The 17,076-nt window shown below is 39.9% G+C and overlaps 1 protein-coding gene across 1 annotated transcript; it reads right to left on the reverse strand.

Annotated features, from left to right (window-relative positions):
- Positions 1–2,079: 2,079 nt before the first annotated feature.
- On the reverse strand, positions 2,080–16,708 carry SPINK8 (serine peptidase inhibitor Kazal type 8 (putative)). Its single transcript, XM_040246904.1, has 6 exons — positions 16,603–16,708; positions 14,727–14,803; positions 12,020–12,066; positions 11,142–11,263; positions 6,562–6,604; positions 2,080–2,240 (listed from the first exon to the last, which is right to left on the reverse strand). Exons 2-6 carry the CDS (start codon positions 14,791–14,793, stop codon positions 2,229–2,231), a joined length of 291 nt encoding a protein of 96 aa, XP_040102838.1. The 5' UTR covers positions 14,794–14,803; positions 16,603–16,708; the 3' UTR covers positions 2,080–2,228.
- Between the last annotated feature and the right edge of the window lie 368 nt (positions 16,709–17,076).

Below are 17,076 nucleotides of genomic sequence, written 5' to 3' on the forward strand. Positions count from 1 at the left end.
TGTGTGTGTGTGTGTGTGTGTGTGTGTGTGTGACTAGAAATCTACTGAACAAAATTAATAAGAGTGCAGAATGCTTCCCAGGTGGAAAGGTGATTTCTCTGAGCCAAGTGAAGGGGACCCTAAGAGCAGGACTTGCAGATACAGGGTAGTGCCTGCAGGAGAGGGAGACTGGCATATTCCTCCCTTGCTAATTTGCTGAATCTCAGGGCCCAGTGTTGCCCTGGTCAAAAGGGGTATGCAGTGAAAGAGTTGGCATGAAACCTTGACATGTTCTCTCCTGGAATTTGGAGCTTATGTGACTGAGAACCTGATGTCTTCTCTCTGGAGAATCTTCCCACAGCAAGGAAAAAGATGGAGTTACCCTCACCCTCCCTCCCTGACTGTAACAAATCCCAACCCTAGTCCCTAACTCAATCCTACTTCCTAAACCCCTAACCCTGTCACTGACAGTGATCTAACCTTTTGGACTTGTTAGCTAACCCTAGATCTCCTGACCCTGACTCCTCTTCGGAAGCTGACCTTGTAACTCTCACCCTTGATCCTTACACTCAGGTCCTAAACCTTAGGCCCATGGTGCAGCCCTAACATCTAACCCCGCCCCAGTCCCTAACCACCACGCAAATATCTTACCCTTGACTTGAACATTTTTGATCTCTGACCACCACTCTAACCTTTATACTTCTGATACTAATTTCCAACACCAGCCCAAGTCGGTAGCTAATAAACTCGTAACCCTTTCATCTTAGACTTTGTTTCTAGATTCTGAGCCACTGACATTTATCTTCTAATCTCCTAATTCCAACCTCTGATCCTTAAATCCCACCCCATAAATTCTAACTTCTTATTCTGGAACCCTCAACTCCCAACCCTGACTCCATGAATGACAAGCCAGTACTTTACCCAATTATGAGCCACAGACAAGCAGAGTGAGAGCAGCTCAAACTGTGCACAGTCAGAGGACACCGTTATTGAATGCCAGTAAATTAATCCATCAGACACTGAACATGAGACAATAGGAACCCTAGCAATCCAGGAAAGTGTCCCTAAATACTGGATATGATGGATAACAGCAAACCTGAACAAACCTCCAAGTCTCAGAAGACGGGCAATGAAAGTCCTAGTCACTGTGACCACACCTCTATGTCCGAACACAGCAGCCTCACTCAGCACATCATCCCAGCCTTCCAAAGATGGAGGACAATAGTCCTTAGTTGCAAAACTCTCAGACGTGAGATGGGTGGCCCTTGCCCAAGGACACAGCAAGAGAAACCTTAGCAACACAATAACCATCATTACCAGGAGATAAGTTAGCCATCACCTCTACCATCGTCTCCCTTTCACAATTATCTGGACTCCAAGAGAAGCCCTAACAGACCAGCTAACAACCCAGCTAAACAGAAGACAGAAACCCTGTGTGAAGTCAGCTCCTCCCCCAACTCATTAGTGAAAATGAAACAATCCAATTGTAAAATGGACAGAGGACCCAAACAGACATTTTCCCAAAGAAAAAGTGTGAATGGTCAACAGGTACATCACTAATCATAGGGAAATGTAAACCAAAACAATAAGATATTCTGTCACACCTGTTAAGAATAGCTGTTATTGAAAAGATAAGAGATTATAAATGCTGGCAAGGTTGTAGAGAAAAAGGAACCCTGGTGCACTGTTCATGGGATTGTGAATTGGTGATAGCCTCTATAGAAAACAATGTGAAGATTCCTCAGAGAATTTCTAGAGCTATCATATGATCTAGCAACTCTGCTGCTGGGAATATATGCAGAAGAAATAAAAACACTATGTTGAAGCGATACCTGCGTGCCCATATTCATAGAGCGTTAAGTACAATAGCCAAGACACGGAAGCAGCCTGAGTGTCCATTGATGAATGGATGGATAAAAATGTTCTGAGAGTATATACACACACACACACACACGAATAAATCAGCCATAAAAATAGAAGGGAATCCTACAATTTGAAACAACATGGGTGGATCTTGAGGACATTACACTCAATGAAATGTCAGAGAATGGCAAATACTGTATGATTTCACATGTGAGATCTAAAAACAAACACAATAAATGCATAGAAAAAAAGAATCATTTACTGAAGTTCAATGAGTTTGATTGTAGCTATTGGTTTCCTCAAGCACCAGCATATTAAAGGGGATATAAAAGCAGTCATTGTGATTCACTTGATCTGGGAATTCAGTAAGTTCTGTAATGGTAAGTTCAGGAGTTTTCCTGCAAGAGAAATATATGCTTAGAGAAATGAAATTTGGGAAAATGAAGAGAAAAACTACCATACTGGTTAGTATAAATAGTCTAGCAAGAGGAATGTAGAGCAATTATCCTATGAATTAAGGCAGACCAAAGTGGCTCAGATGGTAAAGAATCCTACCGCAATGGGGGAGACCTGGGATGGGAAGATCTGGAGGAGTGCATGGCAACAATCCAGCATTCTTGGCTGGAGAATCCCCATAGACAGAGGAGCCTAGTGGGCTACAGTCCATGGAGTCACAAAGAGTTGAGCACGACTGAGTGACTAAGCAGCAGCAGCACAGAGACATTCTAAGTTCCCTGAGGAAGAACAAAAGTACAGAGTGGAAGTGGGCCAAGAAGAGGAGAGCTATGCATATGAATTCTTATGTAAGTCTTTGGACCCCATAAGAGCCTATAGGAAATTCCATGGGGCAGAAAAGGTGGAGGGTAGATACAGTGGAGTTGATGTGAATCAGGGTCTGGTCAGAGGCATATAGACTGTTATTTGAGGCATAGAAAGAATAGAGTCTAGAACTGACCCTCCGGATTCAAGACTTAGCCCTGCCAGTTCCTAGCTTGTTTCCTTGGGTAAGTTACATCCCTCTGTCAACTTCTGCATCTTTGAGTATGAAATGCAGCTAATAACAACATCTTGCTCATGGTGGGGGCTGTGGGGAGCACAGGAGAGGGGGTATAGGCAAAGCATGTGACAGTGCGAGACACATGGTTGACTGTGCAGGGATAAATTGGGAGTTTGGGATTGACATATAACACTACTGTACATAAAATTGATAACTAATAGAGACCTACTCTATAGCACAGGGAAATCTCAATACTCTGTAATGGCCTATATGGGATAATAATAAATAAAGTGGTTATATATTTATATTTAACTGATTCACCTTGCTGTACAACAGGAACTAACACAGCATTGTAAATCAACTATACTCCAATAAAAATTTAAAAATAAATAAAGACAAACTGGGAAAAAGAAGACAGTTTCTGTTCTACTTTGTTGAAAGACTGTGGGGAGGGGCCACTATTCATTCATTCATTCCCTTTCTCCTTATAGCATAGCAAGCCATTTTAATGTGTTCATTTTGTTTCATGTCTTTGTGCAAAATATATAATTGTGTTTGTTTATTTTTAACTTACATAATGATGTGTTAATTTTATTTTTCTGTTCCTTGCTTTTTCTTTTGCTGTAGTGTTTTGAGATCCATCATATTGCTAAGTATTGTTGTTTAGTTGCTAAGTCATGCCAACTCATGTGACCTCATGAACTGCAGCCTGCCAGGCTCCTCTGTCCCTGGGATTTTCTGGGCAAGAACCCTAGAGTGGGCTGTGATTTCCTTCTCCAAGGGATTTTCCTGACCCAGGTATCAAAACCGGGGCTCCTGCATTGGCAGGTGGATTCCTTACCACTGCACTACCTGGGAAGCCCCTGACAAGGGCTGTGGTCCAGATACAAGAGGAAAGGATTCAGCAGGATCATCTATGAATTGGCCTAGGTCAAAAACAGTCTAACAGAGTAGAGATCATGTGATGTCTCTTTGTAGTTACCCCCAGATAATGGAAGTGCCTGAGAATCTTTAGGATTTTTCTTTAGTGGAACTGGAGAACATTTAGGTCCTCTAGACCTTTCCTGGTGAGTAATATGTATTATTATTGTTGTTCAGTCGCTAACTCGTGTCTGACTCTTTGTGACCCCATGAACTGCAGCATGCCAGGCTTCCCTGTCCTTCCCTATCTCCTGGAGTTAGCTCAAACTGATGAACATTGAGTCAGTGATGCCATCCAACCTCTGCCATCCTCTGTCACCCCCTTCTCCTGCCCCTGTGTTTCCCAGCATCAGAGTCTTTTTCAGTGAGTTGGCTCTTCACATCAGGTGACTCAAGGATTGGAGCTTCTGCTTCAGCATCAGTCGTTCCAGTGAATATTCAGGGTTGATTTCCTTTAATTGACTGGTTTGATCTCCTTGCTGTCCAAGGGACTCTCAAGTGTCTTCTCCAGCACCACTCTTTGAAAGCATCAATTCTTCAATGCTCAGCCTTCTTTGTGGTCCAACTCTCACATCTGAACATGACTACTGGGAAAACCATAGCTTTAACTATACAGACCTTTGTTGGCAAAGTGATGTCTCTGCTTTTTAATACACTGTCTAGGTTTGTCATAGCTGTTCTTCCAAGGGAGAAGCATCTTTTAATTTCATGGCTGCAGTCACCATCTGCAGTGATTTTGGAGCCCAAGAAAATAAAGTCTGTCACTGTTTTCAGTTTTTCCTCATCTATTTGCCATGAAGTGATGGGACCAGATGCCATGATATTAGTTTTTTGAATGTTGAGTTTTAAGCCAGCTTTTTCACACGCTTCTTTCACCTTCATTAAGAGACTTTTTTGTTCCTCTTTGCTTTCTGCTATTAGGGTGGTATCTTCTGCATATTTCTCCCAGCAGTCTTGATTCCAGCCCGGCATTTCGCATGACGTACTCTGCATATAAGTTAAATAAGAAATAGGACAATATAGAGCCTTGACATACTCCTTTCCCAATTTTGAACCAGTCCAATTATTTTTTGAACCAGTTCAGTTTTGAGTGTTACCTTGCTATCATGTTAAATGAGCACAATTGTATGGTAGTCTGAACATTCTTTGGCATTGCCTTTCTTTGATATTGGAATGAAAACTGATCTTTTCCAGTCCTGTGGCCATTGCTGAGCTTTCCAAATTTGCTGGCATATTGAGTGCAGCCCTTTCACAGCATCATCTTTTAAGATTTGAAATAGCTCAGCTGGTATTCCATCCTTCCACTAGCTTTGTTCATAGTAATGCTTCCTAAGGCCCACTTGACTTCACACTCCACGATGTCTGGCTCTAGGTAAGTGACTACACCATCCTGGTTATCCGGGTCATGAAGATCTTTTTTTTACAGTTCTTCTGTGTATTCTTGCCACCTCTTCTTAATCTCTTCTGCTAGGTCCTTGACAAATAATATGTATGTCGATCTGTAAATCAGATGAGCCTTGTGAATTGAGATTGTCAGAAGAGGCTGTCATAAAAGTATTACAGAATTATGTCTTTTTAACCTGTGTTCCCTTCCACACATGTCATTTTCTCTTTAATTAATTATTATTATTTTGACTGCACTGGGTCTTCATTGCTACACACAGTCTTTCTCTAGATGTAGCGTGTCGGGGCTACTCTGTAGTTGCAGTGCATGGTCTTCTCATTGCCATGGCTTCTCTTGTTGCAGAGCATTGGCTCTAGGGTTCCTGGGCTTCAGTAGTTGTGGTGCGTGGGCTCAGTAGTTGTAGCACAAGGGCTTTCTTACGGCATGTGGAATCTTCCCAAACCAGAGACCAAAGCTGTGTCCACTGCATTGGTAGGCGGATCCTTAACTACTGGACCACCAGAGAAGTCCTTCATGTTCTGTTCTAAGATAATTTGTCCCAGTCCTGTTGCCATGCCTCATAGTGAAAGTGAAGTCGCTCAGTCGTGTCCGACTCTTTGCGACCCCATGGACTGTAGCCTTCCAGGCTCCTCTGTCCATGGGATTTTCCAGGCAATATACTGGAGTGGATTGCCATTTCCTTCTCCAGGGGATCTTCCCAACCCAGGGATTGAACCCGGGTCTCTCACACTGTAGACAGACACTTTACCATCTGAGCCACCAAGGAAGTCCTCATAAAGCTACAATAATCTCTTTGGCATTAGCTGAGTTCTTGCTTGTACTCTATGACGCTAGAGTCAAAGACACAGTATCAAAGCCTGATCTGTTTACTCTCAGAATAACCTTTTATGTTCTGATTAGTATCTTTTGTCAGTCTCCCCCAAATTGGGCATGGCAGGGAAGAGAAAGGATGGAATAAATGTTCTTTGCTGCTGAATTATCAGCCTGAAATACATTTCTTCCCTAAGAAAATGTTATTTTTGAGATGGCTGGGAAATTTTGAACAGGAAGTATGTTCAAAGGAAGATGGCAAGGAAATACTTAGGTGTAATAATAGCATTGTGGGTGTGTAAGGAAATGTAACACTTCTCAAAGATGCACTGTGGAGTATGTAAGAGTGAAATTACATGATGTCAGACTTGTGTTAATAATTCAGCAAAGAAAAAAAGAATAGAGGAAGGAAATGTGACAAACACTGCACTATAAGGTAGGCATAAAAGGTCATGGTATTATTATTTCTAATTTTATGTATGTTTGAAAATTTTCATAAGAAATCTTTAAAATCCTCTAGAACAAGGAACTCTTAACTCTATCTGGTTTACTCCCCAAAAGGAAAAATAAAAGTGATTTTACTTACACATGGTCCATCATGCAGTTTAATTATGTTAAGCTTTTCATATCTGTAAGAAATTATATTTCAAAATGATTACTTTTACTCTATGGTATATCACAAATTATTTCTAAATTTGACATGATAATCTTTAGCTAAATTTGAGGAGACATTTAGCTAATAGTGATTTCTTATTTAATAAGTGATTTTTAAATATCTACTATATGTTTATTTGTCAAAGAGGTTGAGTCTAAAATCAAATATAGAAAATTCAAAGTAATCGAGTATTTAAGTAGAAATGCAGAGTATTAGGAAGCGAATGTGCAATACAGTTAAATTATCCATTTGATGAAAGGTAAAGACATTACTCCTGACCTTACAGAAATAAAAATGGTTACAAGGGAAGGCAATGAACAGCTGTACATCAGCTGATTAGATAACCTAGATGAAATGGACAAATTCCTATAAACACACATTACCTAAACTGACTCAAGAAGAAAGAGAAAATATCAACAGGACATATATCAAGTAAAGAGATTGAATCAGTTATTGAAAACTGCCTAAAAAAGAGAAACTCAGGACCAAATGGCTTCTTTAAAGAATTCTATCAAATACTTAAAGATTTGATACCATTTCTTTTCAGACTCTTCCAAATAGTAGAAGAAGATTCCTGATTGATTCTGTGAAGCTAGAATTACCTTAATAGCAAAGCCAGACATCACAAAAAAAGAAAACTAGATGCAGAAACTGTCAGCTAAATACTGGCAACATTATTTAGCTGGCTTAAAACTCAACATTCAGAAGACTAAGATCATGGCATCCGGTCCCATCCCTTCATGGCAAATAGATGGCGAAACAATGCAAACAGTGACACACTTTATTTTGGGGGGCTCCAAAATCTCTGCAGACGGTGACTGCAGCTATGAAATTAAAAGATGCTTGCTCCTTGGAAGAAAAGCTATGACCAACCTAGACAGCATACTAAAAAGCATAGGCATTACTTTGCTCACAAAGGTCCGTCTAGTCAAAGCTATGGTTTTTCCAGTAGTCATGTATGGATGTGAGAATTGGACTATAAAGAAAGCCGAGCACCGAAGAATTGATGCTTTTGAACTATGGTGTTGGAGAAGACTCTTTGAGAGTCCCTTGGACTGCAAGGAGATCCAGCCAGTCCATCCTAAAGGAAATCAGTCCTGAATATTTGTTGGAAGAACTGAAGCTGAAACTCCAACACTTTGGCCACCTGATGTGAGGAACTGACTCATTAGAAAAGACCCTGATGCTGGGAAATATTGAAGGCAAGAGGAGAAGGGGTCAACAGAGGATGAGATGGTTGGATGGCATTACCCATTCAATGGACATGAGTTTGAGTAAACTCTGGGAGTTGGTGATGGAGAGGGAAGCCTGCTGCTGCTGCTGCTAAGTTGCTTCATTCATGTCCGACTCTGTGCGACCCCGTAGACGGCAGCCCACGGCATGCTGCAGTCTTTGGGGTTGCAAAGAGTCGGACATGACTGAGCAACTGAACTGAACTGAAATACTGGCAAACTGAATATAATAGCATATTAAAAGGTCTATACATCATGACCAAGTTGGGTTTATCCCACGAATACAGGGTGGTTCAACCTAAAAATATAAGCCAATGTACTAACATCATATTAAAAGAATGAAGCAAAAGAGTCACATTCTCATCACATTCATGTTAAAAACACACACACACATCATTTCAGCATCAGTAATTAATATGGATATGCAGTTCAAAACCATGGTGAGATATCACCTGACATCTGTCAGAATGGCTATCATCAAAAAGAATCCAAATAACAGACATTGACAAAGATGGGGAGAAAAGGGAACACTTGGGCACTGTTATTGGCCAATGTAAATTGGTGCAGCCACTGTTTAAAATAGTATGGGGGGGGGGAGTCTCTTAAAAAAATTTAAATCGAACCATATGACCCAGCATTTCCACTCCTCTGAGTAATTTAAAAAAACAACAATAATTTGAAAGGATACATGTACCCCAGTGTTCATAGCAGCATTATCTATAATTGCTAAGACATGGAATCAACCTAAGAGTTTTATCAACAGATTAATGGATAAAGAAGCTGTGGTATACATAACAATGAAATGATACTCAGCCACAAAAAAAAAAAAAAAAAAAAAAAGAATGAAATTTTGCCATTTGCAACAACATGGATGGACTTGGAGAGCATTATGCCAAGTGAAATAAGTCAGAGAGAGACAGACAAATACTGTATGATATCACTTATATGTGGAATCTAAAAAATTACAACAAACTAGTGAATGAAACAACAACAACAACAAAAACTGTCACAGATACAGAGAACAAACTAGTGGTCATCAGTGGAGAGAGGGAAGGGGTAAAGGACATTGTAGGGGTAAGGGGAAAAAGAGAACTATTATGGGAGGATATGAAATCATGTGTGAAACTTAAAACCTGTTATGCACTATAGAATTTAAAAGACTCATTCAATGAAAATTATATTTAATTAAAAAAAAAACAGAAATCTGAAAAAACCCACAACCTCTGACAAAATCAAACATGCTTTCATAATAAAATTACTCAGAAAACTAGGAATTGAAGAAAAACTCCTCAATATAACAAAGAACATTGAAAATCCCACGTCTAACATTGCACTCAATAGTGAAAGCTTGAACTAGAACCTTTGGAAAGAAAAAGAGAAATCCAAAATTTGATATTATTTTCAATTATACTTCAATAAACCTGGGGGGAAAAGCCATCCAAACTGGAAAGGAAGAAGTGAAACTTTATATTTGAAGATGACATGGTTCTATGTAAAGAAAATCTCAAAGAATTCCTATAAAAATTATTAAAGGTAATAAACTGAGCAGTATTTCAGAATACAAGAACACAGGAAAATCAACTGTGTTTCTATAAACCAACAAAGAACAATCTGAAAAGAAAATTAAATGTTGCATTTACAATATCATTCAAAAAATGAGATCCCTGAAAATAAATTTAACCCAGGAGGTTAAAGACTGTCCACTGGATGCTACAAAACATTGCTGAAAGAAATGAAAGAAGGCCTGAATAAATGGAAAGCTCTCCCATCCTCACGGATTAGAAAACTTAATATTGTTAAAACGTTCATACTACCCAAAGCAATTGACAGATTCGATGTAACCCTTGTCAAAATCCCAATGGCCTTTTTTGTTTTTTTTTTCAGAAGTGGAAAAGACTACCTTCAAATTTATGTGGAATTGCAAAAGACCTGAGTAACCAGAACCATTTTGAGGGGGGAAAAAAGTTGGGAGGACCTCACATTCCTGATCTCAAAACTGACTACAAAGATAATCAGTGTTGTGGTACCAACATGAGGTTAGACAGAGAATAATGGAATAGAAATGAGAATCCAGAAATAAACCCAACATCTATGGCCAACTGATTTTTAGCAAGAGTGCCAAGACTATTCAATGGGAAAAGAATAGTATCTTCAAAAAATGGTGCTGGAGCAACTAGATAATTGTATACAAAAGAATGAGGTGGACCCCTATCTAACACATAAAGGTTTTGTTGGCAGAGACTGGAAGAAGGCTTCCCAGGTGGCTCAGTGGCAAAGAATCCGCCTGTCAATGTAGGAGACACAGCTTTGATCCCTGGTCAGGGAAGATCTCATATGTCACGGAGCAACTAAGCCTGTGTGCCACAACTAATAATCCTGTGCTCTAAGCCCAGGAACTGCAAGTGCTGAAGCCTGTGCACCCTAGAGCCTGTGATCTACAACTAGAGAAGCCACCAAAATAAAAAGCCTGTGCATCACAACTAGAGAGGAGCCCCAACTTGCCCCAACTAGAGACAAGCCTGCACAGCAACCAAAGACCTAGCACAGCCAAAAAGAAATATATATTTTTTTAAGACTGGTAGATTTATTGGTTTTAGCCATTTAAGACAATTTCTGTTCAATCTTTAGGAGACCCCTAAGACAATTAAATGGGACCTGTGTAGTGCCTATACATGACCAAAACATGCAAGCTTCACAGAATTATTCCAGAAGTCATTAAACTAACAAACAGCAACAGTAACAAACCTTGGAGAGCGGAGCGAATCTGATTTCCAGGGTTGTGATATTATACTGCTCCAGGTTTCAACAACAAAATTATGACAAAGAACCAAGGAAGTACAGCACACACACAGGATTAAAGAGCAGCCAAGGACTCAGGAAGGTCATATGTCGGACTTAGAAGACAGATACTTCGCCCAGCTACCTCCTCTTCTTCATCAGGCTTTTGTTCTTTGGCCTGAGGGAGCTTAAGGATAACCTTCATCTGTGGTCACAAGACCTGACTGCTACGGCTACTTGCGCTACTGAGTTGGTTCCACTTGGTCTTTGTCCAGGCCAGACATAGCACAGTCACTTCAGTGGGTTTTTGCTTCTGTCTGAATAGGATCACGTTGGGGAGCATAGGGAGGGAGAGAAGAAATGGAGGAGCAATAGTGGAACGTTCTCTGGAAGGAAGATCTAATCAGTTGGAAGTGTTCCAAGGAGGCCCTTCCTATCCTGGCCATGCTTAGCCTCTTGACTTGAGAGAAAGGAGAGTAAAAAAAAAAAATTAAGACTTACAGAATTCTGTAGCAGAGGTGGCATTCCCCACTGTAGGTAATGTGGTCACTGCCGCATATGGAGTCTGTTGGCCTGAGGTAGGCTAAAATCCAGCACTTATTTATATTCTTAGTGCATTCAGCCTGAAGGTGAGACACAGACATTGCATCAGAGCCCTTTATCTGGCTCCTCTAGCCTTGATTGCTGGGAGCAGGGGAGAAGGATAGAATATGGAGCAGTAGACCAGGAGTTTGGAGAGCAGGCTTCAGAAATCTCAGTGTTTGACCCCTGGTGCTCACCACCAACAGTATGTATATAACATAACATAACCCATGTAATCTGTAGACTCCCCAGTCTGGGCTATAAATTCTTTTTAGGATGAAATTCCATGCCTCACTAATTACAAAGTGTGATTGTTAGGTTTCAGAGATTAGAATATGCTTATGAACATATCTGGTTGACTTGTATATGGTGCTTCAGATAGCAGTAGGCTCAGACTTATTACAGGAGAGTTACGATTTAGAAGGAAGGGGACAGAGAGAATGAGAACCTCACTTGATCTGTGGGAGGCAAGATGTATGTCTTAGCATATCTCAGTTGAAAGAATGTCCACCTCAGCATAGGACAGACCTGAATTTGAGCCACAACTTCCTCATTTATTTAATGGTGCAAAATACTTGCCTTCTATCCCACAAGAGAGTTGTATGAACTGATTGGGGTTTATACCCAGGAACATATAAAAGGCACTACGTATAGTTAGTGACTCAGCTGTTGCTGTGGGGTTATCCCCACAGATATTTTCCCTGGCCCCTGCCTCCCAGAAAAATGAGCCGAGACCATCAGGGAAACTGTTTTTCCTCTCCATTGCTGATCTTGGGAAGCAAGGAAGCAGAGCTTACCCTTGTCTTTTCTAGGTCAGTCCCTCTGTCCATAGGAAGAGGAAAGTCTGGAAAACAAAAGCATATTCAAAAGAGTTGCTGCTCTGTCTTCTGCCCTTAAGGGTAAAAGTGAGGATGAAGGAAACCTGGTTGGCACCCAGGAAGCATCAGATCCCATCAGGAGAGGCAGAGGTTCCTTTTTGATGCATGCTGCCCTCCAAAGGGGGCCTCAGAGGAGCAAAGAATCAAGAAACTTCTGTCCCCTCCTCTTTGTAAAGAAGAGATCTTAATTCTGACCCTTCCCCTTCACAGGTAAATAACAGTTTCTACAATCATTCTCTGTTCTTTTTAGAAAACACACTCTAAGTTATATGAAGTAGTTATATTGAGATGCCTTAAAAGATGCTGGGTTACATATTCTTGGTCCAAAACAGTCTTTGCAATTACACACACACATATAATACTTATATAGTTTTATATAATTATATTTTATGTAGTTATATAATTATAATGATCTGATAATATAAAATATATTGTCCACTCTCTCTATATGTATCCTTATTAGCTATCATTCATATACCATAGAATTCACCTATTTAAAGTGTATAGTTGAGGACTTCCCTGGTGGTCCAGTGGTTAACAATCTGCCTGCCAAAGAGGGGGACATGGGTTCCACCCCTGGTCTGCGAAGTTTCCACATGCCACAGAGGAACAAAGCCCATGTGCCACAACTACTGAGCCCACACTCTAGAGCCCGTGAGTTGCAGCTACTGAAGGAGGTGTACCTAGAGCCTGTGCTCTGTAACAAGAGAAGCCACCACGTTGAGAAGCCTGCACACTGGCTCTCTGCAACTAGAGAAAGCTTGCATGCAGCAACAAAGACCCAGCACAATAAAAAATAAATAAAAATTTAAAGTATACAATTCACTGGTTCTTAGTATATTCACAGAGGTGTGCAACCATCAACACAGTCACTTTTCGAACATTTTCATCACCCTCAAAAGAAACCCTGCACCCAACAGCAGGCTCTTCTCATTCCTCCCTTCCCCCAACCCAGACAACTCTAATCTATGTTCTGTCTGTTCTGGACACTTCATACAAATGGAATCATACAATATGTAGTCTTTCCTTTCTATCTCTTTCACTTAGTGTTGTAAAGGTGTATCCATGTTATCACATGCATCAATACTTCATTCCTTTTTATAATTAAATAATATTCTGTTGTATGTATATACCATATTTTATTTATCCATTAATCAATTAATGGACATTTGAATTGTTTTCACTCTTTGGCTATTATGAATAAGGCTGCAGTGAGGTGAATGTGATAATCACAACAGTATGGAAACTTGATACGCTGCTGTGAATATTCTTTTTTTTTCCTCTGCACCACATGAGGTCTTCCCTGACTAGGAATCAAACCCAGGCCTCTGCAGTGGAAGCTCAGAGTCCTCACCTAACTGGACTGCCAGGGAATTCCTATGTGCCTGTTTTTTTTGTGGTCATGTGTTTTTCATTTCCGTTAGATGTATACATAAGAGTGGAGTTGGTGGGTTATATAGTGAACTTCGGAGGAACTTCTGGATTATTTTCTTCGGTAGCCACACCATTTTACATCCCCACCAGCATTATATGAGAGTTCCATTTTTCTTCACATCTTTGTTAATGTTTGTTATTATCTCTCTTTTTGATAGATGCTTTACAAATAATTTCTCCCATTCTCTAGGCAGTCTTCCACTTTATTGACATCTTTGTTGGTATCCTTTACATCACTAAAATGTTTAATTTGATGAAATCCAACTGATTTTATTTTTTGCCACCCTGTGCAGCATTCAGAATCTTAGTTCCCTGACCAGGGATTGAACCCATGCCCCCTGCATTGGGAATATGGAGTCTTAACTACTGGACCATCAGGGAAACCCCTGATCTATTGTTTTGTTCCTTTTTTATGTATAATGCAGGCTTTTTTTTAATTAACAATTTTTTTTTTTTTTGGCTGTACCAGGTCTTACTTGTGGTGTGGAGGATCTTCAATCTTTGTTGCAGCATGTACAATCTTTAGTTGTGTAGCGATATATGGGATCTAGTTCCCTGACCAAAGATTGAAACCAGTTTCCCTACATTGGGACCGTGGAGTCTTAGCCACTGGACCACCAAGGAAATCCCTGAATTTTCTTTTTTGTTGTTTTTTAGTAGTTGCACTGTGGCTTACTGTATTTATTTTAGCTTATCAGAATATACTTCAGATTTATACAAATTTAATTCAAGTGATATATAGAAATGTTACTCCTATATAGCTCTGTCCTTCCTTTTATTACATTGTTGTTATACACATTACATTTCTATTAGTCACAAACCCAACAATAAATTGCTATAATTATTATACAATTTCATGTCTTTTAAAGAAGCCTAGAGAAGAAAGGACAGTGAGTATATATTTAGTGAATTTGTAGTATTAATGTTTTATAACCACTTCTGGTTCACCCTTCATTCTTGTGGATTGACTGTCTAGTGGCATTTCCTTAGACCAGTACAGCTTTGTTTTCGACCACCAGTTTTGATACCAATAGCACTGTGTGAATCCTTTCTTTTTGGGGTTCAGTGTCTGCATGACTCTGAAGAATTAGACTTAAACAAAACAGGACAGCATTTCTACTTTACTTCTAACTTTTCCATGATCTTGAATATACAGCAGAAAATATGGGCACAGTAAGGACACGGAACTCACCAACTGCGAAGGCAGCCCATGTGGAGATGACCAGAACAAGAATGGTGCTAGAGAAGACCCCCTTCATGGTGGCAGAACTGTGGAAATACGGAGATGTTGACAGTAAGACAAAAAGTTCCACACAACATACAAATTCTCATAGAGATCCATCATTAACCAGGAAATGAAGTCTAAATATTTAATGTTTTTTCTTTCCTTGGGTTATTTGGAATGAATTGTGTCTGATGCAATTACATTGCCTAGTTAGTTTCCCTGGAGTAATTGGTCATGAGAAAAAAAATGATCTCAAAAATAGAATTTTAGAAGGGAATATATGTATGTGTGGGTCTATTCCTGGACTCTCTTCTGTTCCATTTATCTATTTGTCTATACAAGAGCTCAAACCATACTGTTTTAATTATTATGGCTCTATGATAATGTCAACTGAAATAAAAACACACAACATAAAAGCTGTGAGTTTCAGTTTTATTTGTGGGCTCACTGAGGACTATAATCTGGGAGAGAGCCTCTCTGATAGCTCTGAAGAACTGCTCTGAAGTGGTAAGGGGGTAAGTCAGCATATATGTGACTTTGGCAAAGGAGTATGTGCAATCCAGCATACATCTTGGTAGAAGTTGGCGCTAGTCATGAGGAGATGTCTCAGTTAATGATTTTAGTGCTTTTCTAAGTATGGGAAGATGCCAGACATTGAGTTCATAAAATTTTCTCCTGAAAATATCTACCTGTCTGAAAGCCTGTTCTGCCAGTTTCCCCAGAACACAGGGTGCCTCGTTTCTGATCTTCACCCTGAACTCCTTTCAGGGTGTGTGAAGATCAGTGTCTGCAGTGGCTAATGAGTCAATCCTTGTAGATCAAGCAGATGGCAGACAACACTCTTTTGTATATAAGTCCTCCAACTTTGTACTTCTTTATTTTTACCTTTTTACCTAAAACAATAATGTATTGGATTTATCTGTATAAGGGTTTGGATTCAAAGATTCAGGATAAATGTGTCACCTGGCTACCTTAAAAAAATAGAATTTTAGAATATGTCAGGACTTCCCTGGTGGCACAGTGCATGAGAGTCCACCTTGCAATGCTAGCGACACTATTTGATCCCTGGTCTGGGAAGATTGCACGTTACAGAGCAACTAAGCCCATGTACCAAAACTACTGAGCCCGAGATCTAGAGCCTGTGAGCTGCAACTACTGAAGCCTGTGCGTCTAGAAAGAGCTTCTGCTTCACAACAAGAGACGCCACCACAAGGAGAAGCCTGTGCCCCGCAATGAAGAGCAGCCCCCGCTGTCCGCAACTAGAGAAAGCCCGTGCACAGCAACAAAGATCCAGTGCAACCACCGCCCCCTCCAAAAGAAAAAACCTGGGAAAAAATCTTAAAAAAAAAAAAAAAAAAAAAGATGATGATGCCAGAAAAGTAGGTAGTAAAGAATGTCTGCAGGAGATCCTTTGGTAAAGCATGAGCACCAAGACTTTTTCAATGACCTGTTTTAAAGTTGAGATTTATTTCTGAGGTAAGACAAGCAGTCACTAGAAAGTGCAGTGACACATGTGAGTCAACAGACAGTAAGAAATGGGAAGATTCAAAACACTGAATACTCTCTCCCATATCCTCAATCTTCCATTATATGATGACTCTGGTGTTAATACTTAGTAACCTATAACGTTATTGAAGTGAAAACCATAGCATATTTATCAGCAGCTTACTGGCATTATTGAAAATACTACAAGACAAGCCAGTTGTATAGTTTTTATACATTTTCCAGGGAAATTATATATCTAGGTAGCTTCTGCCCAAGACCTTTCCCGAATAAAAACAAATAATAAATAATGTAACTCTTTTTCTGCTCAAAAGTTTGCAAATTATTAAGTCCACCTTACCTGCTGTACTTCCACAGTTGCTCATATAAACTTGCTGGACAAAATGTTCTTTATGTCCAGCCTGTTGATAATGAAATAAGGGGGCGTGTGCACACATGTATGTGTGTATTGGCTGGAGGGGTATAACTGTCTTTTTAAGGTTGCAGTGCCTGGCAGCAGAACAGAGTGAACTGTGAAACAATGAATGTTGCTCACTATCCAGTTCTACAAGTATGAAGTTAGCCACTGTAGTTGCTGACCAACGTTGCATGGGAGGAATTCAGGATGAAAAAGGATGAGGAACTCTGTGCTTTGGACAAGCAGACCCCTTAGATAGATATAGATCTTAAGAAGAATTTTAATGAACCCACAGTCTTGCATCTTTCCATACATAGAAAAGCACTAAAAAAAAATAATTAGCTTGAGTTATTTATTCTTTGTGAATAGAAGTAATCTATAATCAAGATGTATGCTGGACTGCATATATTTTCTAGC

Source organism: Oryx dammah, unplaced genomic scaffold (assembly GCF_014754425.2).
Source record: "Oryx dammah isolate SB20612 unplaced genomic scaffold, SCBI_Odam_1.1 HiC_scaffold_9, whole genome shotgun sequence".
NCBI lineage: Eukaryota > Metazoa > Chordata > Mammalia > Artiodactyla > Bovidae > Oryx > Oryx dammah.